This window comes from Armigeres subalbatus, chromosome 3 (assembly GCF_024139115.2).
Source record: "Armigeres subalbatus isolate Guangzhou_Male chromosome 3, GZ_Asu_2, whole genome shotgun sequence".
Taxonomy (NCBI): domain Eukaryota; kingdom Metazoa; phylum Arthropoda; class Insecta; order Diptera; family Culicidae; genus Armigeres; species Armigeres subalbatus.
In genome coordinates this window covers 184,362,518-184,385,645 of record NC_085141.1, presented here as the reverse complement: position 1 = coordinate 184,385,645, position 23,128 = coordinate 184,362,518, and the positions used below count along the sequence as shown (strand labels likewise).

Below are 23,128 nucleotides of genomic sequence, written 5' to 3'. Positions count from 1 at the left end.
GCGCTGGTGATAGTATGCACTTTAATACTACTATCCTTCTTGTTTGCGGCACCGAAGATTACATGGTGCAGGCCGCTTTGCTTGCTCAGAAAACACGGTTTCCCACAGATAGCGACGAAAAATTCATAATAATGATTAGAACATATTATGAGCGATGCTCTAAGCTGTGAGACGGTGGTTTGGAGTTAGAAGGTTGCGACAAACTTCTCTGCGTAACCGTGGGAAATGTGGGTGAACGAAAGTAATTAAAAGTAGCTTTTAAAGGGATTACTTCAAAACTACTCCTTCTTTCTCTTATCTTCTCTTCCCAACAAGAACAGCCATGTGGCTCAGTATTGTAAAGGTTTTCCACAGTTATGAATTGCGAAGTTTATAGGCAATGTTTTGGCCTTTCTCGTACACACTAAGTGTACGTAAGGGCTATAGGATCACAACAAAAACGAATTTTTTATGAGAGACCCTGAGACCCATAGTGGTATATATCAATTGAATTAGCTGAACGAACAGAGGTTATGTCTATGTGTGTGTGTTTTTTAGGCACTAACTATTAGTCCATTTTCTCGTAATAAGTTGCAATCGGCGTAGAATCCTGTCCTATTGTTTCCTATTGATAATCGCTATATCGGAATATGGTCTCACTAGTAAAAAAACTATTTTTCATAATGCACAAGAAATGCATCGTTACTAATATGTGGATTAATTGTTTTTTTTTTTGTTTCATAAGATTTTGAAAAAAAAAAACTAATCCAACATTTATCCGCTTTCAACCTTTTCCAACAACTAAATAACTCAGTCGATTATTAAACTTAATTAGGATCAACTTTTCCAGATAACGTATTTTTTACGCCTCTAAGAATTTCAAAAATCGAAAACCAAGAATCAAAAAAGTGTTAACCGGCGTGAAGAATTAGCTTAATGCTTTCCCAAAATCTGGCGAATATCAGTCTAAAAAATAAAATTACAGATCTCTTTAGATTTTTTTAATTTAAAAATTGTGTAATAGAAGCGCCAAAGCGTATGGTTTTTTTTGGGAAGTTGTCCTGAAATTATTCAAATAATCAAAAATGGTGACGTTAGTATTATTAACCAAGTCGATTGCTATAAACACTATGGATCTCCGGGCCATCTATAAACAGTTTGTTTTTGGAACATATAGCTTTTACGTATACTTAGTATACGAGAAAGGTAAAAGGTTGACATTTTATGTTTCGTAATGTCGAAATTTGGATGTTTCCGAAGCTCGTGTTTTCAGTGACCCAGTATCTTTCGATCGGCGACAACTCTGGTGACTTTGGGGAAATTGGCACGAAATTGGATTACCAACACCTTTTCATAAGATGTGGTTTGTTGTTCCAATATTTCATCCAACTGTACATTCGAAAATATTGGAAATTTCGTAATGAAACTAACGTAGTGCAAATAAAACACGCTGAGGCCCAAAATTTCGTTCAAATTGACCCAAAATGCGAAATGTTATCGACCTTTGAAAGTGATGCAACTTAACTGTGGACACCTTTTATCACATAATCACATAATATGGTGGCTATCTCCTTGTTTAGAACTTTTCATAGTACAATCAAAACCCAAAGACTAGAAGCGGTTGCATTTGTTGGGGGGTGTTGGTTGGGGTTTTATGCAGAATTTATATTGCAGCACTCTGAAAACCTGCTGATGATTTCATGTTGGTAAAACTCTCTTTATATCCACATACATCCATCTGATACCGCAAAGCAACAATGTCAGAACTGTTGAAAAGTACATCATATTTGCTCTTTGCTGATGTATTCAGGTACCTAAGTGGATTGAGTCTGTGAAGGAAAGGTGTACCGTAATCGGATATACGAACAAAAACCATAACCCAACAGACTATCTCTTATCCTCCCAATCTTTTCTGGCAAAGCAACTCTATTCCACCGGCTTCAATCTGAGGTAATAGCACAAGTCTTCATCAAATCCGCACTGGTAAAGCCAAAGCATATACATGTGGAATTATCTTTTTATCTTTGAATCCATTTCGGTAGCAATACCATCTAGGCTATGTAATTAGCCAAAGCACATTGCGTGACGACTAACCCCAATGGTAAACATACTTCGTGTTGACCGAAAGCTCCACAAACGCGGTGCCTTTACTCTGTTTCATACAAAGAGAATGGGTTCTAATTTAATTAAATTTTCAAGAGAACCTAATAAAATTATTCGCGGCTGCAAAAGAGCTTATTACGATAGATGTTGAATCTATTGTTCCAGACTGTGATAAAATCAGGAGTTAAAGTTTTCGTAAGATAATCAAACTTTCAGCTAAGCAGCAATAATTTCTCCAAATAAAATATATGAGGGTGAACTGAAAATGATCCATGGCTTTTATCTCATCTTCCCTATAATGAAGCGATGGAGTCTTAGTATCTGATCAGTAATAGCATCATTAACGCATTTAGTCCAATACAATTGTGATATGATTTTCAGTGGAACTACTCCTTAGTCCTTTACTTTTGGCGTACATACTAACATACCGTCGTGCGGGGCTTCTTTTGACTCGGGGTGCTTTGATTTTCGATTTTCCGAAAAAGTTAACGTAAAAAATATAAAATTTGAAACAGAAAGTTACCATTCAAGTATCAACAAGACACCCAAATTGTGATAATGGCAAATTGATAGTAATTCACGTTATAATTCTTGTTTCAAAATGTCCGAAGTAGGCCCCGATTTGTCAAAAGAAGCCCCGCACGACGGTACGGAGGTAATTCGAAAATCGTCTTCCATATCATTACAAGATTATGCGCCTTGTACCTTTGGGTCTGCTTATGCTCCATCGTATTGCTGAACATGTATGTTTTGTGTGATTGTGCCAACAACGGAACATAAGGTGCTTTTTGGAAGATAGTGGTCTGCTTTAGTGCTCTTATCGCATTTTATATACAGTAATTCCATGTGAATCGGATATAACATCTCTTTCGAATCGATCCCTTCCGAAATTAATTAAACCCGTTTTCATCATATTGTGTTTGCTTATTATCTAACATATGCATTCATCTCCTAGACATCTCCTAACTGACACTATCATCCTTATTTGCTAGGTAGCATTTTAATTTATTACTAATTATTACAATTCAATCGCCTCTGGCAGCTAGGATTTTTCCTCTGGTTGAATTGAACCATGTAGGAATTACAATGTTTTCAACTTAAACTAATCTTAACCTATTTTATACTAAGGGTACAAGGAGTTAATCGTTGCAATAGAAGATTGCAACGATTTTTGTCTAAAATTGGAAATTATTTTGTTGGACATTTGTTGCAATGTCTCAATATTAGAAATTCTATGAAGTTCATTGGTACTATACCATGGAGGCAACTTCAGAATTTTATTTTGAATCCTCTGAAGTGCCTTCTTTCTGGTATTGCAGCAACTAGTCCATATTGGCACAGCATACAACATGGCAGGTCAAAAAATTTGTTTGTAAATCAAAAGTTTGTTCTTAAGACAAAGTTTTGATTTTCTGTTTATAAGTGGACATAGACACTTAATATATTTGTTACATTTGGCTTGAAGGCCTTCAATGTGATTTTTAAAAGTTAATTTTTGATCTAGCAGAAGTCCTAAATATTCGGGAAGCATTCGGGGAAATTTTCTATTTTTGCAAGTAAGTGGAGAAAATATCTTAACTTTTTTGCAATCTACTACAAATGACACGAAGGCTACGCCCTTTGGCTGAGAGACTTTTGTCATCTGCAAACAAAGATTTTTGACACCCTGGTGGTAAATCAGGTAAGTCAGAAGTAAAAATGTTATACAAAATGGGCCCCAGTATGCTGCCTTGGGGAACACCAGCTCTTACAGGTAATCTATCAGATTTAGAATTCTGATAGTTTACCTGCAGTGAGCGATCTGATAAATAATTTTGGATCAGTTTAATAATGTACAGAGGAAAATTAAAATTCATCAATTTTACAATCAAACCTTCATGCCAAACACTGTCAAATGCTTTCTCTATATCAAGAAGAGCAACTCCAGTCGAATATCCTTCAGATTTGTTGAGCCGAATTAAGTTCGTAACTCTTAATAACTGATGAGTGGTTGAATGCCCATGGCGAAACCCAAATTGCTCATCAGCAAAAATAGAATTGTCATTAATATGAACCATCATTCTATTTAAAATAATCTTTTCAAACAGTTTGCTTATTGAAGAAAGCAAACTGATTGGGCGATAACTAGACGCCTCAGCTGGATTTTTGTCCGGCTTCGAAATTGGAACAACTTTGGCGTTTTTCCATTTATCTGGGAAGTATGCCAATTGAAAACATTTGTTAAATAAATTAACCAAAAAGGATAAAGAGCTCTCAGGAAGTTTTTTGATAAGTATGTAGAAAATACCATCATCACCCGGGGCTTTCATATTTTTAAATTTTCTAGTAATAGATCTCACTTCATCCAAATTAGTTCCCAACGAAGGGTCAAAAACATTATCTTGGTTGAGAATGTCTTCGAAGCTTCGTGTAACCTGATCCTCAATTGGACTAGTGAGACCTAGACTAAAATTATGGGCACTCTCGAACTGCTGAGCAAATTTTTGAGCCTTTTCGCCATTTGTTAATAAAATTTTATTTGCCTCTTTAAGCGCTGGAATTGGCTTTTGAGGTTTTTTGTTAATTTCCAAAAGGGTTTCGAACTGGGATTCAACTTCGAGACATTATTCTCAAAGTTGGTATTTCTCAGAATAGCAAAACGTTTTTTAATTTCATTTTGCAAATCTCGCCAAATAACTTTCAACGCGGGATCGCGAGTTCTTTGGTATTGCCTTCGCCTCACATTTTTAAGACGGATCAGTAGCTGAAGATCGTCGTCAATAATAATGGAGTTGAATTTAATTTCACATTTAGGAATTGCAATGCCTCTGGCTTCGACAATTAAATTTGTCAAAGATACGAGCGCATTGTCAATATCACTTTTGGTATCCAAAAGAATATTAACATCAAAATTCCTATCGATATACGTTTTATATAAATCCCAATCAGCTCTATGATAATTAAAAGTAGAACTGATTGGATTATAAATGGCTTCTTGTGAAATTTCAGATCAGATCAGAGTCAAAGTCAGCATGAGTTACCAATTGGCCACACAGCTGACTTGAATCCGTTAAAACTAAATCAATTGTAGAAGGATCTCGACTGGAAGAAAAACAAGTAGGGCTATTGGGATATTGAATAGTATAATATCCCGCAGAACAATCTTCAAATAAAATGTTGCCGTTGGAATTGCTTTGAGCATTATTCCATGAACGGTGTTTGGCATTGAAGTCACCAATTACGAAGAATTTTGATTTGTTGCGAGTCAGAATCTGAAGATCAGCTTTCAACTAATTCTTTTGCTGCCCATTGCATTGAAAAGGCAAATAGGCTGCCATGAAGGAAAATTGTTGCTAGAGCAATTAATTTGAACCCATTCAAAGTGACAAGACGTCTTATAGAATATTTCAAACAAAAAGCTCTCGGCTTATGCGGGATAATTAATAGCTGAAAAAATAATGTTAAATAAGAAAATTATTTTGAGTTTTTTAGTGGAGTGTTTTCACCTGTCATAAGACGAGTTTATACAATCCCATTGAATTCCACCACTTCCACATATTAAGTGGTGGAATTCAATGGGATTGTATAAATTCGTCTTATGACAGGTGAATGTTAAATAAATAAATAGCTCTAAGGAAGTTTTTCAATAAAAATGTAGAAAATACCATCGTCATAGTCATTTTCAAGTACTAGAACTCACTTCATTCGAATTAGTTTTCAACGAAGGGTTAAAAATATTATCTTGATTGAGAACCTTCGCATAACTTGATCTTTAATAGGTATAGAGGGAAGGTATATATATACCTGACCTTGGTAGTAGTGCTGTCCTCCTTGAAAACGGGATGATGCGGTAAAAAGCACTGCTGTTTTGTTGTTAAGGCCGCCTCTTCGACCTTCTCCATGTGTCCCATCGACTCGTATTCCTCCATGAAATCGTTATAGCTTTTGTGCAGGTTGGCATTCCTTGCCAGCCGTCGCTCCGTACCTTGAAGACGCCGGATCGCAATGTCCTAGGATTCACCGATCCAACCTTTTCGCTAGATCAGAACCGGGCAACTAGAGATTCCAGTTTCTCTGTTGATGAAGCGTTGCAGGTAATGTGCAGATCCTGATGGGAATTGGATAAACCTCCACACACTACCCATCCGAAAACCGATTCGTTCAGCATCGGCAATTGGTTGCCTAGGTTGATCCTTTGACCGGTTTCGAAGAAATCAAAGAAGGATTCAATACCGAGCACCAAGTCCACCCTGGGGGTATCGACCAACCCTCCGTGCGCATTGTAGCAGTTGGCAGATTAACCGTTACATTGGGAAGAACGAGGAAGTTCATTGCTTGCGAGAAAGAAGAAATTCGCGATCGCACTACTGCTTGTATTTTGTATTTGACCTTGGTTCCTGCTTGACCGATTCCACGCACTGAAATGTCCACCCTTTCTCGTTGTGTCTTCATCCGTTGACTCAGTCGCTCCGTGATGAAGTTGCTCTCTGAGCCCGAATCCAAGAGAGCGCGAGCAGGAAATCTTCCACCTTGGTCATCTTCCACGACGACGATAGCAGTTGCCAGTAAAACTTGCGAAGAATATTGGTGAGCCGCACCAGAAACCGAAATGTCGGTGGCCGCCATATTGACCACCTGAGAGGAACCCGAACCAGAAGCTTCGTTGACTCCGAAGGACTCTTTCGGGATTGAAGGATGGTTGCCCCTAGCAACCGCTGCCACCTTTGCAGAACTACCCTTCTCCGACCTGAAACACACCAAAGTGTGGTGACGACCCTTACAATTCTTGCAATTGAATTTGGACCGGCACCCCTTGGACAAATGACCCACTCGAAAACAATTTCTGCAGAGGAAGTGGGTTTGCAGCAGGGCATCTCTGTCAGTCACCGACATACGTTGGAACACGCCACATTGATGGAGGTAGTGGCTCTCCTTACACGCCACACATTGTGCTCCTGACGATGACTGCATCGTGCTGTAGCTGGCCTTCGCTGTGGACTGCTTCTGCCTCTGGGGTTGTTGCTGCCACGGTTGAGCACCCCTAGACTCAGCCGCCTTCGTTGGAAGCGACTCAAGAACACGAATTCTTCGCTGCAGAAACTCCGTCAGATCCTCCAAAGTATCTTGCTCCTTCGTGGATGAAAACTCCTCCCAACCTCGGCGGGTCACCCGGTACAAACGATTGGTAAGAAGATTGACTAGCAGGAGATCCTTATACTCCGCTGGCTCGACAACCTGGTCTAGAGTATGCACAATTCTTTCGAACCCCTCAACTAGAACGTGCAACTCCGAAACCGACTCCTTGGAAAGCGAAGGAAGACTAAAGAGCGACTGAACCTGCCTTTGATTGAGTTGCTTACTATTGTTATAGCGCTTAGTAAGCGCATCCCATGCAATCTTATAATTAGCCTGCGTTATCTTTAGTGGATCGATTAAAGCCTTTGGTTCCCCCTGAAGACACCCCTTTAAATAATGAAATTTGTCCACCTCCGGTAGATCAGTCCGCCAGTGGATCAGGGACGTGAACAAGTCACGGAAACTAATCCACTCGTCGATGTCGCCGTTGAATGACTGCAGTTTGATCTGCGGCAGTCGCACATGGTCGAGGACACCATGCACCATCGAGTCGTTTGCACGCGTTGACTGGTCCTGCTCTGGTAGACCCTGTAGCTCCTTCGCCTTGTCCGTAAGGCATGACTTTGAGCGGTAGTATCGATCACTGTAGATAAGACGATCCTTGTTGAAGGTCTCATCATGGCACCAACGTCTCGCCGTACTTCTCCCAAAGTTCGCCAACCCTCTCTAAGCGCATGTTGACATCAGTTGCAGTGGTGGCTCATCGTAGCGTTGAACGAACTTCCAAATATCGTCCAGGTCGGCTTGAATTTCCCCCAACTTCACGACCAAGGCCTTCAACGATGTCAGCTTACGGGGCGCCATGTTGTTTGGAATTACTCGCACACGAAACGGAAAGAGAGATGAATGGTGTAGTGATCCACGTGATTCCAAGCTTCGGCAGGCATATACTGTGTATATTTACCTGGCACAGTGAAATGCGTCACCAATCCACGTAAACCAAGCAGGAACACTGAATCTCCAAGGGTCGATTGATAACGTCAGTCTTCAAATACAAGTGGCTGTACCCAAACGATAATCCAACTCCTTTGAGCTGAGCAACTAACAGCTGTGCTAAGCCCTGAGCAGAGCAAACTCCAAATTCAAACCAAATATCGTAAAATGGCACCAAGTGCACTCAAGAAGTGGTCACAAATGATTCGTCGAAGAGGATTAAATTTATTTTAAAAAAAAGTGCAGTCACTGTAGTCCTGCTTCGGTGACATATACATTCAGTGACTCACCTGGACAGGTAACTGATGGCTCGACCTCTTCGGATCACTTGTCTTCTCACGTTGCTGAAGTGGATGGATGGGTTGTGTCGTGCTTCTTCGCTTGGGAACCACTGGATAGCCTTTCCAGAAAAAAGGTTGCTCCGAAATGCAATGGGGAAAAACACGACGAAAAATAGCGTTAGAATCCAGAAATCTTCGCTTCGGCCGAACATATACTGAACTTGTGTAATTTACCTGAAAGATAAACCATCGCGCTGGTTCAGTAGTTTGGCAATTCCATAGACAATGAATCCTTGTCGCACAGATCCATCAAATTCATGGGCCAGTCTAACACGGATGGATTTCTGTTGTACTGAATATTGTTCGAGTGCTTTCCAAGAATTCCAAGGTTAGTAACAGGTTTTTCGTCCTCGCTTCGGCAGGACATATAAATTTGTTCCACTCACCAACACAAGAAATCCCTTCGATGAATGTCCAAACCGAGCCAGTGTAGTAAGGATAACGCGTAAACCTCCTGTTGTGTAGCTCCAACCCAATTGTCTGCGAGTGTGATGGCGGGGTGGTAATTGTGTGCACAGGGAATGGCGATCGCCTCATTTGTGCCTCCTTAATGATGGCGCGAATCCAAGCTCAGCATGGCTCCAAGCGATCCTTCTTCGATTTTATTGGTCTCAATATCCTCCCGTGGTCCAACCGCATCCGGTTCGAAGGACCAAAATGTTGTGGAATCGAGTAATTAGCTCCTTCGATAAGTGGGTGGCTCCCCAACACTCGATCGGTCAACGTGGCAGAGGACAAAATTCCTTGTACTGGGCGAACAGTTGGTTTACCGGCACCGATAATTCCCGAATATTGATTCCTTCTGATTATCAATTAACAACACACTCGCGGACAAATTAAAAATCACTATATTTAACTAAATCACAACCATTACACAATTAACATTTATTTCGCTTACAACTAACAAATTTCGTTCTTAACTTAAAACACAAATAAAATTTGGGCCGTGTGAAGGCCTGTACCCGCGTGCCTGTTGTTGGGTTGGATAACCGAATTTGACTAACAGTAACAACCCGTCATCCGCAGACCACAAGCCGATGGTCAGAAGCAGTTCAGAGACAGAAATATCCCTCTCCTATACTGCTTGATACTTGATGGGCTACAGCTCTTCGATGAACCTACGCCGAATGGAGTATCCTTCTCCACTGGACTCGATCCTGGGCCAATCGCTTCCAGTCGCCCTGAACATTGAGCGCCCTCAGGTCCTCTTCAACTGCAAAAAGCCATCGTGTACGCGGCCTTCCACGAAGTCTGCGGCCTCTTCCGGGTTCTCTACTAAATATTATTTTCGCTTGACGTTCTTCCGGCATACGTACAACGTGACCAGCCCACCGTAGTCTGCCGTGTTGTATAAGCTTAATAGTATCCAGCTCTTTATACACCTGGTACAATTCGTGATTCATGCGACGTCACCAGATACCGTTCTCCTGTTTACCGCCGAGTATTGTCCGCAGCACCTTTCGCTCAAACACTCCGAGAGCTCTCCGATCAGCCTCCTTTAACGTCCATGTCTCATGACGTATAAAGCCACCGGAAGAATCAGAGTAGTATACAGCGCGAGTTTTGTTTTCGTTTGCAGACTACGGGACTTAAGCTGGTTACGAAGTCCGTAATAAGCCCTATTTGCAGCTGCAATATGCCTTTTCACCTCGCGGGTAACATCATTATCGCACGTCACTAATGTTCCAAGATGCACAAATTCTTCTACCACTTCAAATTTTTCACCATCCAGCACCATTTCGCTACCACCACCACTAATGAACCCACGTTGATTGCCAGCGACCATGTACTTCGTTTTGCTGGTATTGATCGTGAGTCCAATCCTCGCTGTCTCCCTCTTAAAAGGGCTCTTAAAGGCGCAAAAGCCTCTTCCACGGCACGGCGATCAATTCCGATAATATCGATATCGTCCGCAAATCCCAGGAGCATATGCGATTTTGTGATAATGGTACCACTTCTTTGCATACCAGCTCTCCTAATCGCTCCCTCGAGAGCTATATTGAACAGTATATTCGAGAGTGCATCACCATGCTTTAATCCATCTAAGGTAACAAATGACGTCGATATTTCATCCGCAACCCTTACGCTTGATTTCGATCCGACCAACGTTATACGAATCAGCCGTATCAGTTTCGCCGGAAAACCATGTTCAAGTATAATTTGCCATAATTCATTCCGTTTCACTGAATCGTACGCCGCCTTGAAATCAATAAACAGATGATGTGTCTGCAAGTTGTACTCCCGGAATTCATCAAGGATTTGTCTCAGGGTAAACATTTGATCCGTCGTTGATCGGCCCTCACGAAAACCTGCTTGGTATTCGCCGACGAAGGACTCTTCAAGCGGTCTCAATCTGTTGAACAGAATACGGGACATAATTTTGTACGCCGAATTAAGGAGGGTTATTCCTCGGTAATTGGCGCACTCCAGTCTGTGCCCTTTCTTAAAGAGAGGGCAAATGAGGCCATCCAACCAGCTAGCAGGCATTTCCTCGTCTTCCCATATTTTCGACATAATATGGTGCAGAACTTCATAAAGCTGCTCGCTGCCATGTTTGAGAAGTTCAGCTGGTCCTTCCCCGCAGCTTTATTGCTTTTCAGCTCTTTAACAGCTTTTTTAACCTCATCTAGTGTAGGTGACTCCACAGCTTGTCCATCGTCGCTAATATTTATTCTGTTCACCAATGCACCGTCACTTCCTCCATTCAACAAAGTCTCAAAGTGTTGCTTCCACCTGGCAGCCACTTCAGTTTTATCTGTCAGCAAATTCCCTTGTTGGTCGTTGCACATGACGGGAGATGGCGCTGTCTTTCTCCGCACGCCATTGACAGACTCATAAAACCTACGCATATCGTTCTGCTCCATTTTTTCCTGCGCCTCACAAATAACTTGTTCTTCGTACTCTTTTTTCTTCCTGCGGTGGGTTCGTTTTTCGGCTGCTCTTGCTTCCTTGTACCGATCTCTATTCGATCGGGTACCCGACACCAACATCTGGCTTCTGGCAACGTTCTTCTCGTCTGTCACTCTCTGACACTCCACATCGAACCAACCCGTCCTACCAACCCGCCTCTGTGCAGTGCCTACCACTTCTCGTGCTGTTGTGCTCACCGCTCCATGGATCGACTCCCATAGATCGTTGATGTTGTCGCTAACGTTGATTGCACTTATCCGTTCGTCGAGCTTCTGGCAGTACTCAGCCGATACTCCTTCCGCCGACAATCGCTGGATATTGTAACGCATCGTTCGCTGTGATCTTTCGTTCGATACAGTTGACAACCGTGATCGAATTTTACTGACAACGAGGTAGGGATCAGAGTCAGTGTTCGGACCTCTGAATGTCCGCACATCGATAACATCCGAGAAATAGCGCCCATCCACCAGAACATGGTCTATCTGGTTGCAAGTTTCACCATTTGGGTGTCTCCAGGTGTGCTTTCGGATGTTCTTTCCTGCAAAGTAGATGCTACTGATGGCCATCCCTCTGGCAGCAGAAAAATTTACTAGCCGTAGGCCGTTGTCATTGGTAGCGGAGTGAAGGCTCTCCTTACCTATTATGGGACGGAAAAAATCTTCTCTACCGACCTGAGCGTTTGCGTCTCCGATAACAATTTTCACGTCATGCTTTGGGCACCCTCCATAGGCTTTATCAAGACATTCATAAAACGTGTCCTTCACGTCGTCGGATTTATCGTTTGTCGGCGCGTAAACGTTGATTAGGCTGTAATTGAAGAATTTGCCCCGTATCCTCAACACACAGATTCGTTCGCTAATGGGTTTCCACCGCATCACTCGCTTCATCTGCTTACCCATCACTACGAAACCAAATCCATGCTCTGCTTTTTCACCGCCGCTGTGATAGATGTTATACTTGAATGCAGTGTTGGTCGCGGGGTCCACGGCTCAGAATTCACGTTCTCCGGATCTAGGCCATCGGACTTCTTGAATAGCAGCCACGTTCACTCCAACCTTCTGCAGTTCACGAGCCAGAAGGCTCACTCGTCCAGGTTCATTTAGGGTCCTGACATTCCAGGTACCGAGTTTCCAATCATAGTCCTTATTTCGTTGCCGGGTCGGTTGCCAAAAATAACGTTCTCTTTTTCTTCTATCTCCATTTTTCGTGGTATTTGAGAGGCTTCAGTAAGCTACCTTACCGGGGTCGCGTTACCTACATCGCGATGATGGGGCTGCCACCTTAGGTATAGCTGACGCGATACAGCATTTCGTTAATCAGCCGCTGGGTACCAGGCAGACGCTGTTTGAGCCGCACCTCCTGGTGAACAGACGCTCGAGGCGTACCTTCTCACTCTAGCTGATGTCAGAAGGACAACAGTGCCCAGGCTGCACTACCAGCTAATTACACAACCCTTAGCTGGCGGTCTTTTGTCATCGGACGACCCGTGGAAGCGTGAGATAGGGACTTGTGGGGACCAGAGCTTTGTTGGGCGCTCCTTCCCTGATGTCAACCCACCATTTTGCATCCCTCTCCTATACGCTGATTATATCTCCGCCAACATACCCACCACTGCAATCCCAGATAAGGCACCTCTCAACGTTCTCAGCTAACGACTGCAGCTCTCATCTTATCGCACAGACGGTATTGATAGGTACGAGCGAATATTTACATCAGCCAGATCACTTTCGCTTTCTGTAGCTGGACAGTTTCGTAGCTGGACGATTGAAAACCCATTGTTTTGTGGTGCAGCAACAGAGTGAGGATCGCAGTTGAATCCTGATGCTAGGGTTGTATTTCGCCCGAGGTGCCCGAAAAGCAGGCTGAGGATATGGGAATTAACTCCTGGAAATACATTCTAGATGGACAAGAGGAGACTGACGTAGGGTAAGACGGTATAATGCGCCCCACCTGGCCAAAACGCCCCCCTTTGATTTATAGAAAACTTTAACTAACCAAGGATCAAATTCAGTTGGTACCTATTAATATTTGTAAAACCATCATCCTATGTGAATATGGGAATATTTTTGTATTACATAATGAAAATATTTGCAAAATACAAAAAGTCACAGTTTTGATGTAACTTTTAATGTTTGTTTGCTGGAACTTGCATTGGAACACTTAGTTGGCCAACAAAATAACTTTTCTCAGTGGTTAATATAATATAAAATTGCTTCCATCTTCAAAAATGTAACATTTTCCAAAAACATGTTTCACTGGTCAAAACGCCCCAGTGTAGGCAGTACAGTATGCCCTTACCAACTGGACACAAGCGCGGCGAGCTTGCATCAGTTGCAACACACACTAGGATTTCGCTCTTATGCTTTATACTGCACGCAAAGGCTTGTTTGACGATTTATGTAGCTTTGAATAAAAGTTCATAAGAGCCTACTGTCAAACCCCATCCATCCTCATAGGCAAACCCGTGGGAGCGTGACATTGGAACTTGTGAAGACCAAGGCTATGTTGAACGCCTCTTCCCATATTTCAACTCACAACTCACTCAAGTTCGTTAAAAAATGATGAGAAACCGAAACTTTATTTGGGCTTGTGTAATGATTATTACAACCTTGCGGGACAAAAAAATACATGACCATATTCATTAACAAAAAATGAACGTGCCATATGAACCCTATCGTTGAATTTCAACAAGGAACATTTCAACAACGTTCAAGCTTTACTTTCAAAGTATATGTACGTTCTTTTTTATTTCAAACCCGAACATACACGAAAACTGAACTTTTACAGAAAACGACGAAGAAAAATCTATTAAGTACGTTGGAAATTGAGAAATGGTTGAATGAAACAAAAAAGTTCAACTTTGTGGGAAAATAAATTTCTCATCTTTGTTCATAGAATCTAATAGACAGACACTGAACATAAAGTACAATGCTTGAATACATCTATGTCGATAACAATGTGTTAGGAAGCCATTTAAAACAACTCTAATGTGTTTTAGTTCAACCTGAATTTTGACCCTGAGAACATATAGCCGGACACCAACTTTTAATCAAATATTCACCACAAAATTTCGCATCGCATCCATTGAATTGGTTATTAAACTTTCGTGCGAGCTACCCCGCTCACCAACAAAGTCCAGCATTGAGTGAACTGTTGCATAAATGATGGCAAAAAAAGTTATAATTTGCTGCTCTGACAAGTAAAGTTCGCCCAGTTGTGATCAGCAGATGGAGAGTGCGGCGATGTACGAAGAGCATATGCGAGGTTGGAGTGGCGTAACGGGCACGGCACAGTAACCTGGAAAACTTTGATATTCATCATCATGGCTAACGACGCAGTAAACCATCGGCGTCTACGGTTGGCCACGTCCTCATCGTAAGCCTTTTTGGCCCTATTAAGATTGCTCGGACTGCATGTAAACGAGCCACGGTTATTCATAATTCAGCAGTTGGTGATTCCTGCCTGCTGACGGCTCGTCTCAAGAGTGGATTTCAATCTGCGTGATATGAAAGTTTAATTTGATTCACGTCCGACGTATTGTTCCCAGAGCAGCGCGTGTGTGTCGGTAATGGCGAGAGAACATCGATTGACATCCGGGCTCTGGGTCTTACACCTGGCTGAACTTTAATAACAAACGTTCTGGTCATGGTCGCCATTAGTGTGCTGTGTTAAAGGCAACGGCAGTGGTAACGGCTTGGACAACTGACTTTCCAATAAAAGCTTCGATCGTAGGGTTGTTCAAGATAGTTTTAAGGCAAATGCTTTTATTATGTAACTATGCTTAGAGTAATCGAAAACAAAAATTACCCCATAAATGTGTTATTATACTGAAGGTAGACTTGATTGACACCGTCATCATTTTACCACCGCGTGTCCCAGAGTCTCAGAGTTCTCTTATTTCTCCAAATTGATCCATCGTTTCTCTATGCCTTCCTCTCAGTTGTCTTCCTCACAAAGCTTTCACGAGTTTGTTTGAATTTCTACTCACCAGACTAGAGATGAGAAACATCACTAATTCTAAATAGATGATGAAACTCATATCATGAAGCTTAATGCAGCGTATTAAACGTAACTTTTTGAATGATTTTTATATCTATTAACTTTTATTGGCAAGTTTTATTTCAATGATAGATTTTTTTCTCGAAAATATCCAAAATGTAAAAAGTTATCTTTTTTAAATTCGTATACCTGAAAATTATCAAATTAGAATTGTAGGTAAATACTTGGTTCAATTCGGTTTAGAGTTCTAGAATAGAATTTTTGCATCTAATGGCTTTAATCAGGGTTATTGCCATCGCCTGATTAACAGCCGAATATTACCAAATAATTACCAGGAATAAGAGACAAATCTAAGAAGAAATAGAATACTTGATGTAACGAAGATTTGATCGATCCACTTATTATCATGCATTACAATAATAATCTATTCTAGTGCCCTAATTGAAGGTTGCAATTCTGCTTACAATTGATATTGAATCAACAATTCCAGTCGTTCCTTTAGTTCTTCTCAGTAAACCATTCTCTTGGGCATCCCTTTTCAGGAACTGCTTGCTTCATTTGTACGATCTAATGTGCAGCTACTTAGTAGTGAATCTGAAATCACAACAAAATGCAAATTATTTGTTTATGCACATACACAACCACACACATGCGGGCAAGCAAACAAGTCAGTCCGACAACACAACGAACGTTGGTCATTCGTATCCCGTCCAGTCAGCTAGGAGAGCGCACTCTATATCGTGGCAAATGGTTCCGTTTTCCCCCCATGCTGCTGTCTTGTGTCGGGTCTGCTGGTACTGAGAGGCAATGAATGCGCCACTGTAAAGGATTTGAATAGTAAAGAAGGTATGGCAGTTTCCCAGATCTTGTTTATGATGGCCGATGCGCTGCACATCTGCATACAACTGCTGAGAAAACCGGGTGCAGCGTGCGTTTGTGTTCTTGCTGCTGAACTCTTGCTATCGTTTGTGAATATTAGAGTAGAATGGGGTGCATGTGAGTCTCCGGTTAGTCTTGCGAGCTAAGGCCGTTGGATTACAAAACTGGAGGAAAAACTTTGTGTATGCTAATAGAATGCTTAGTTGAAAAGCAGGTAAAGTTCCAGTTGGTATGTAGAGCTATTGAAAAAGAAATATAAAGCGCTATTCTCATTGCGCCGTGCCGGGCCTGGGGCCGGGTCCCGGTCGGGTTCTGTTTTCAATTGATTGCATGTATTTTCAATGGAATCGTTCACTTTGAACCACCGTGTAGTGCCCGGGGCGACACCGGTGTTGTCAAAAAAATTTCTTGCCGACGACATTTTGTCACCCCGGGCAGCATACTTTTTGTTTGTGATTGTATGCGTGAGCAACGAAAGCTTTTCATAGACTGACAGTTTGTTGATATTATTTTTCACTTGAAACACTTGTTTTTTGTTTTAACGGAGCTCATCGTGGCGAACTAATTTAATATTTTTATTAGTAAATATAATTGCTGGGCCCCTGCTTAGTTCGGGCATGGATTCCTCCGTAAGTGTTACCAGAGGAATTGCTGGAGAAATTCCGGGAGCAAAACCTGAAGGAAATCCAGGAGAACTTCCTGAACAACTTATTTTTAAATCTTTGTTATAGTGATTTTTTCAAAAATTAGGATGTACATCACTATTCATGAAGAAATATTTACGCAGGATTTCGTGACGGGATTCCCATAATCCGCAATTCCTGCAGCAGTTCCTTTGATAATCACTTCAAAAATCCCGCCGAGAATAACTTCAACGAGTCTCCGGAAACACCTCCATGAATTTTTCTACTAACAGTTACAGCAATTCCTCTTGGAATTCTTCCGGGTCTTCCATCAAACATTCCTCTAGGAATTCTTCTTGCAATTTCCCCGACAACTCCTCTGAAAACACTAACAAGAATTTTTCCGCAAGTGCCTCCGGGACTTCCGCGAGTTCTCTCAGGATTTCTTTCATAAATTAGCCAGGAAATATCTCCAGAAAATCCTCTGAGATTTGCTCCTGGAATTTTTCGTGGAGTTCCCTTAAACTAATTTCCTGCAATTATTCCAACAATTCAACTGACAATTCCTTTCCAAGAATTCTTCAACGGATTCCACCAGAAAGTCTTCCGGGAGCTCCATTAGGAATTCTTCTAGAAGGTCCCTTAGAAATTCCTTAGAGAGTTTCTTCAGGAAATATTTTATTGATTCTTCTGGAATTTCTCCACGAATCCCTCTGGAAATTTCTCCAGGATTTCCTCCGGAAATGAACCCTTGAATTCCTCCGGAAATGTCTACAGGAATTCCTTCAGGAATCCTTTCAGAAATTCTTCTAAAAATTCTTCCAGGAATTCGTTCGGAAATTCTTTCAGGAATTCCTTCGGATATTTCTCCAAGACTTCTTCCGCTAATTTTTCCAGAAATACCTCCGGATATTCCTCCAGGAGTACTTCCGCAAATATCTCCAGGAATTACTCAGGAAAATTCTACAGGATTTCCATCGGAAATTCCTTAAAAACTTCCTCCAGTAATTCCTCTGTGAATACTTCCAAAAATTCCACCGGAAATACCTCCAGGGATTCCACTGAAATTCCTCTAGGAATTCCTCCCTTGATATTCTTCCAGGAATTCCGCCAGAAATTCCTCCTGGAGTCCTTCTTGAAATTCCTCCAGGAATTTCTCCGGGAATTCCTCTGGTAATTCCCCGGAAATTCCTCTGGTAATTCCCCGGAAATTTCTCTGGTAATTCCTCCAGGAATTCCTTTGGAAATTACTCCGTAAATTCATCCAGGAATTCCTCCGGAAACTTCTCCAGGAATTCCTCCGAAAATTCCTCCAGGAATTCCTCCGGAAATTCCACCAGAAATTCCTCCAGCAATTCCTCCCGAAATTCCTCCAGCAATACCTCCGGAAATCACGTTAAAAATTCTGCGTATGAGATTTTTCATTGACCATTTCCATTGATCATTTGTCATACGTTCATGGTAAAAAAGCAGGAATGTTATTGTAATATTTTTAATTGCAAAATTTTGGCGTAGTAATGGATCTTAAAAGTATCCTTTATTAGGGTGCCTGAACCATTTTGAGGATTTACGGAAGCTTTTTACGAAGCAATCAGGTGTTATTTACGGATCGCTTTTCATGTTTTGACCATTCACTATTGTTTATATGCAAAAGTATATTTTTACCCAGCGCAGATCCAACATTTGGGTTTATTACCACGAAATGATGCATACTTGCTTACTTGATGGGCTACCGCTCTACGATGAACCTACGCCGAATGGAGTACACCCCGGTTTTTTTTACACGGTTGGAATTCATTAATTTCCCGGTTAACCCGAACTTTCACAGCTTTTTAAATACCGCCTGAATTTTCTTTGATTTTTTGTGAATTTTTTCGTGGGGTTAACTCATTGTTTCATTGACGCTTAAGGTCTCAAACGACTAAAACCAAACCGTGTAAAAAAAAACCTGGGTGTATCCTTCTCCACTGGACTCGATCCTGGACCAACTGCTTCCAGTAACCCTGAACGTTGAGCGCCCTCAGGTCCTCTTCAACTGCAAAAAGCCATCGTGTACGCGGCCTTCCACGAAGCCTGCGGTCTCTTCCGGGTTCTCTACTAAATATGATCTTCGCTTGACGTTCTTCCGGCATACGAACAACGTGACCAGCCCACCGTAGTCTGCCATGTTGAATAAGCTTAATAATATCCAGCCCTTTATACACCTGGGGCAACTCGTGATTCATGCGACGCCGCCAGATACCGTTCTCCTGTTTACCGCCGAGTATTGTCCGCAGCACCTTACACTTAAACACTCCGAGAGCTCTCCGATCAGCCTCCTTTAACGTCCATGTCTCATGGCCGTATAAAGCCACCGGAAGAATCAGAGTAGTATACAGCGCGAGTTTTGTTTTCGTTTGCAGACTACGGGACTTAATCTGGTTACGAAGTCCATAATAAGCCCTATTTAGTGCTGCAATACACCTTTTCACCTCGCGGGTAACATCATTATCGCACGTCACTAATGTTCCAAGATATACAAATTCTTCTACCACTTCTACTTTTTCACCATCCAACGCCATTCCGCTACCACCACCACTAATGAACCCACGTTGATTGCCAACGACCATGTACTTCGTTTTACTGGTGTTGATCGTAAGTCCAATCCTCGCTGTCTCCCTCTTAAAAGGCGCAAAAGCCTCTTCCCCGGTACGACTATCAATCCCGATAATATCGATATCATCCGCAAATCCCAGGAGCAAATGCGATCTTGTGATAATGGTACCGCTTCTTTGCACACCAGCTCTCCTAATCGCTCTCTCGAGCGCTATATTGAACAGTAGATTCGAGAGTGCATCACCCTGCTTCAATCCATCTAACAAACAAATAATAAATGATGTCAATATTTCATCCGCAACCTTTACGCTTGATTTCGATCCGTCCAACGTTACACAAATCAACCGTATCAGCTTCACCGGAAAACCATGTTCTCGCATAATTTGCCATAATTCATTCAATTTCACTGAATCGTACGCCGCCTTCAAATCAATAAAAAGATGATGTGTCTGCAAGTACTCCTGGATTTTATCAAGGATTTGACTCAGGGTATACATTTAATCCGTCGTTGATCGGACCTCACGAAAACCTGCTTGGTATTCACCGACAAAGGGCTCTCCAAGCGGTCTCAATCTGTTGAACAGAATACGGGACATAATTTTGTACGCCGAATTAAGGAGGGTTATTCCTCGGTAATTGGCGTACTCCAGTCTGTGCCCTTTTTTTTAAAGAGAGGGCAAATGAGGCCTTCCAACAAGCTAGTAGGCATCTCCTCGTCTTCCCATATTTTCGACATAATATGGTGCAGAACTCCATAAAGCTGCTCACTGCCATGTTTGATAAGTTTAGCCGGCAGCTGGTCCTTTCCCGCAGCCTTATTGTTTTTCAGCTTTTTTAACCTCATCTAGTGTAGGCGACTCCACAGCTTGTCCATCGTCGCTAATATTTATTCTGGTCACCGATGCACCGTCAATTCAACAAAGTCGTGAAGTATTGCTTCCACCTGGCAGCCACTTCGGTTTTATCTGTCAGCAAATTGCAAGTTTCACCTTTCGGGACGCACCTGGACGCTTTCGGATATTCTTTCGTGCAAAGTAGGTCCTACTGATGGCCATTTCTGAGGCAGCAGCTAAATTTACTAGCCGTTGGCCGTTGTCATTGGTAGCGGAGTGAAGGCTCTCCATACCAATTGGACGGAAAAAGTCCTCTCTACCGTCCTGAGTGTTAGCGTCTCCGATAACATTTTTCACGTCAGGGACTCTCCATAGGCTTTATCAAGACATTCATAAAACGTGTCCTTCACGTCATCGGATTCATCGTTTGTCGGTGAGTAGACGTTGACTAGGCCGTAATTAAAGATGTTCGCTAATGGGTTTTCACCTCATCAATCGCTTCATCTGCTTGCCCATCACAACGAAACCAACTCCATGCTCTGCTTTTTCGCCGCCGCTGTGATAGATGTTATATTTGAATGCAGTGTTGGCCGTGGGGTCAACGGCTCTGAATTCACGTTCTTCTGATCTAGGCCATCGGACTTGCTGAATAGTGGCCTCCTTCACTCCAACCTCGAAGGCTTAGAAGGCTCACTCGTCCAGTTTCATCTAGGGTCCTGACATTCCAGGTACCGAGTTCCCAATCATAATCATATTTCGTTGGCGGGTCAGTTGCCAAAAATAACCTTCTCGCTTTCTTATATCTCCATTTTTCGTGATATGTGAGAGGCTACAGACCTTACCGGGGTTACCTAAAAAGCGCTGGTGGGGCTGCCACCTTAGGTATAGCTGACGCGATACAGCGTTTTGTTAACCAGCCGCTGGTTACCGCTTCTCACTCTAGCTGATGTTAGAAGGACAACAGTGCTGCACTACCAGCTAAGTACACAACGCCCTTTCCCTTGCCATAAGACGAGTTCGTACAATTCCATTTAAGTCCACCATTTGATTGTGCATTGACCAGATACGTATTTCGACGTCAGTAAGGCCGTCTTAAGTGTCTCGTACTTGACTCGACTTGAAAAAACAAATTAGATATTGATCAACTTCATTTATTTATTTCTGAAGACGACATACATCAAAATGATGGGTTCCAAACTAAAGCATTTCCCACTAAATATGTGCAAACCCAGCAGAAGTTTACATATTTGTATAAGTATCTAGCAACCTTCTAAATCCCAGCTTCTAAATATGCCAAACATGTAAAAATAGTTAAGGTGTCACTAAAAAAGCTTCAAATTGCTTTGAAAATAGTATTATCAAAATGTTTCCTTTTGAAAAAATGAGAGAGTGTACTTTGCATTGAGCATTGAGTGCCTCTGGAACATTTGCCCCATTCTGCTCTAACTTTTGTGTAGGTTTAAGTCATGTGGACGGAAGTGAACTTACCATACAAACATTGCCAGATTGCGATGAAGATATGCTTTGCCGAGACGATATGAATAAAGATAATGGTGACTTTTATATTGTTTAACAAGCAGGAATATATTCATATCCTGTTCGTTTCCTTAGCACAGATACACCATTCATAATCCATGAACACATTGTTGAATCAGTCAAGCAAGCACTGGAGTTAATGTTTGGACTCCAAACGCTTTGCTTGCAATCATTTTTCTTCCCAACTCCCCCAGCTGCATTTTGCGAGGTGAAGTCTATTATTCTCGAGGACGCTGCTGTGCAATTTTACGCTAGGTTCAACCCTCCGAATGTGTTTGACGACGACAACGGCGGCTTTCATCGCGCAAAGCTGCGTCCCGGATGTCGACGGCAAAGCAGGGGAAAATAGCTTTTGCTTTCGAGCGAGGGTCCTTTCAGCGTTGCACCGATCTGACACTAACAGCTGGGTACCTCCACCATGGTCTGTTTCCATGGCTCAATCCGAGGAAAATCTTATTTACACAAACGACCTGTACTATTTCTCAAGCGCCTCAAGATTGATGTTCCGTGTTGCAGTGAATTAGGGTGGCCAGATCGTTTTCACGTCGACACCGGAATGAGATTTCTAAAGACTTGTGGACTCATGTAACTGGATAATGGTATTCTTCTTACTCATTCAATTTCATTTCCTTCGAAACGTCGAAGTTTATGAATATTGAATTCGTGACTTATTATGACTATACCGGTATTCCAGGTTATTTTGTGATACAATTTCACAATAAGTGTAACTGAATGCATGGAGTTTTGCGATCCAATATTTGCCATGAAAAGTGGATGTTGATCAGACTAGCTGAAAACTGCTGCTTCGCCCTGGTATTGACGCACATCAAAATATAATACAGAGTATATTCTGAGCCGCATACGCTGCGAATCCTGTTTTAAAATGTTTATTTTATCAACAGATAATTTATTACAACATTCATATATGGTCATAGAGTAATCAAAAACCTCAGAGAAGGAATGCCTGGTGCTTATTAACCCGCACGGTTGATCTTCAACGCCTGAACAAGCGACTCGTTCTAAACCGTTAGTAAAATTCGTTTTTTAGGTGACCGTGTAGCCTCTCGGTTCACCTCAGCACAGAGAAAGCCAAACCACATTCCTACACTGGTTACCGCATACCAACGAGCGCCAAACTTATTTTCTGCATGAAGTGACACTTGCCTTGAAGAACTCAAGTTTTGTGCTCTACATTATCGCTGCACTCCGCTTTCAAGTCTTCTAGTTCTGTTCCACTTTTTTGGATCAAGGATGACACCTGCCGCCTGATGAACGAATGTAG

General features: G+C 42.0%; 2 protein-coding genes across 4 annotated transcripts in view; one reads left to right on the top strand and one right to left on the bottom strand.

Annotated features, from left to right (window-relative positions):
* Nucleotides 1-23,128, top strand: part of LOC134225949 (protein eva-1) — a 586,714-nt gene that overhangs the window by 8,533 nt on the left and 555,053 nt on the right. The window lies entirely within an intron of this gene.
* Nucleotides 5,502-23,128, bottom strand: part of LOC134222172 (uncharacterized) — a 60,260-nt gene continuing 42,633 nt past the window's right edge. The window contains exons 2-4 of the mRNA XM_062701316.1: nt 6,330-7,780; nt 5,866-6,046; nt 5,502-5,508 (exon numbers count right to left, since the gene is read on the bottom strand). Coding sequence (XP_062557300.1) covers nt 5,502-5,508; nt 5,866-6,046; nt 6,330-7,780 — 1,639 coding nt within the window. The remainder of the gene's footprint in view (nt 5,509-5,865; nt 6,047-6,329; nt 7,781-23,128) is intronic.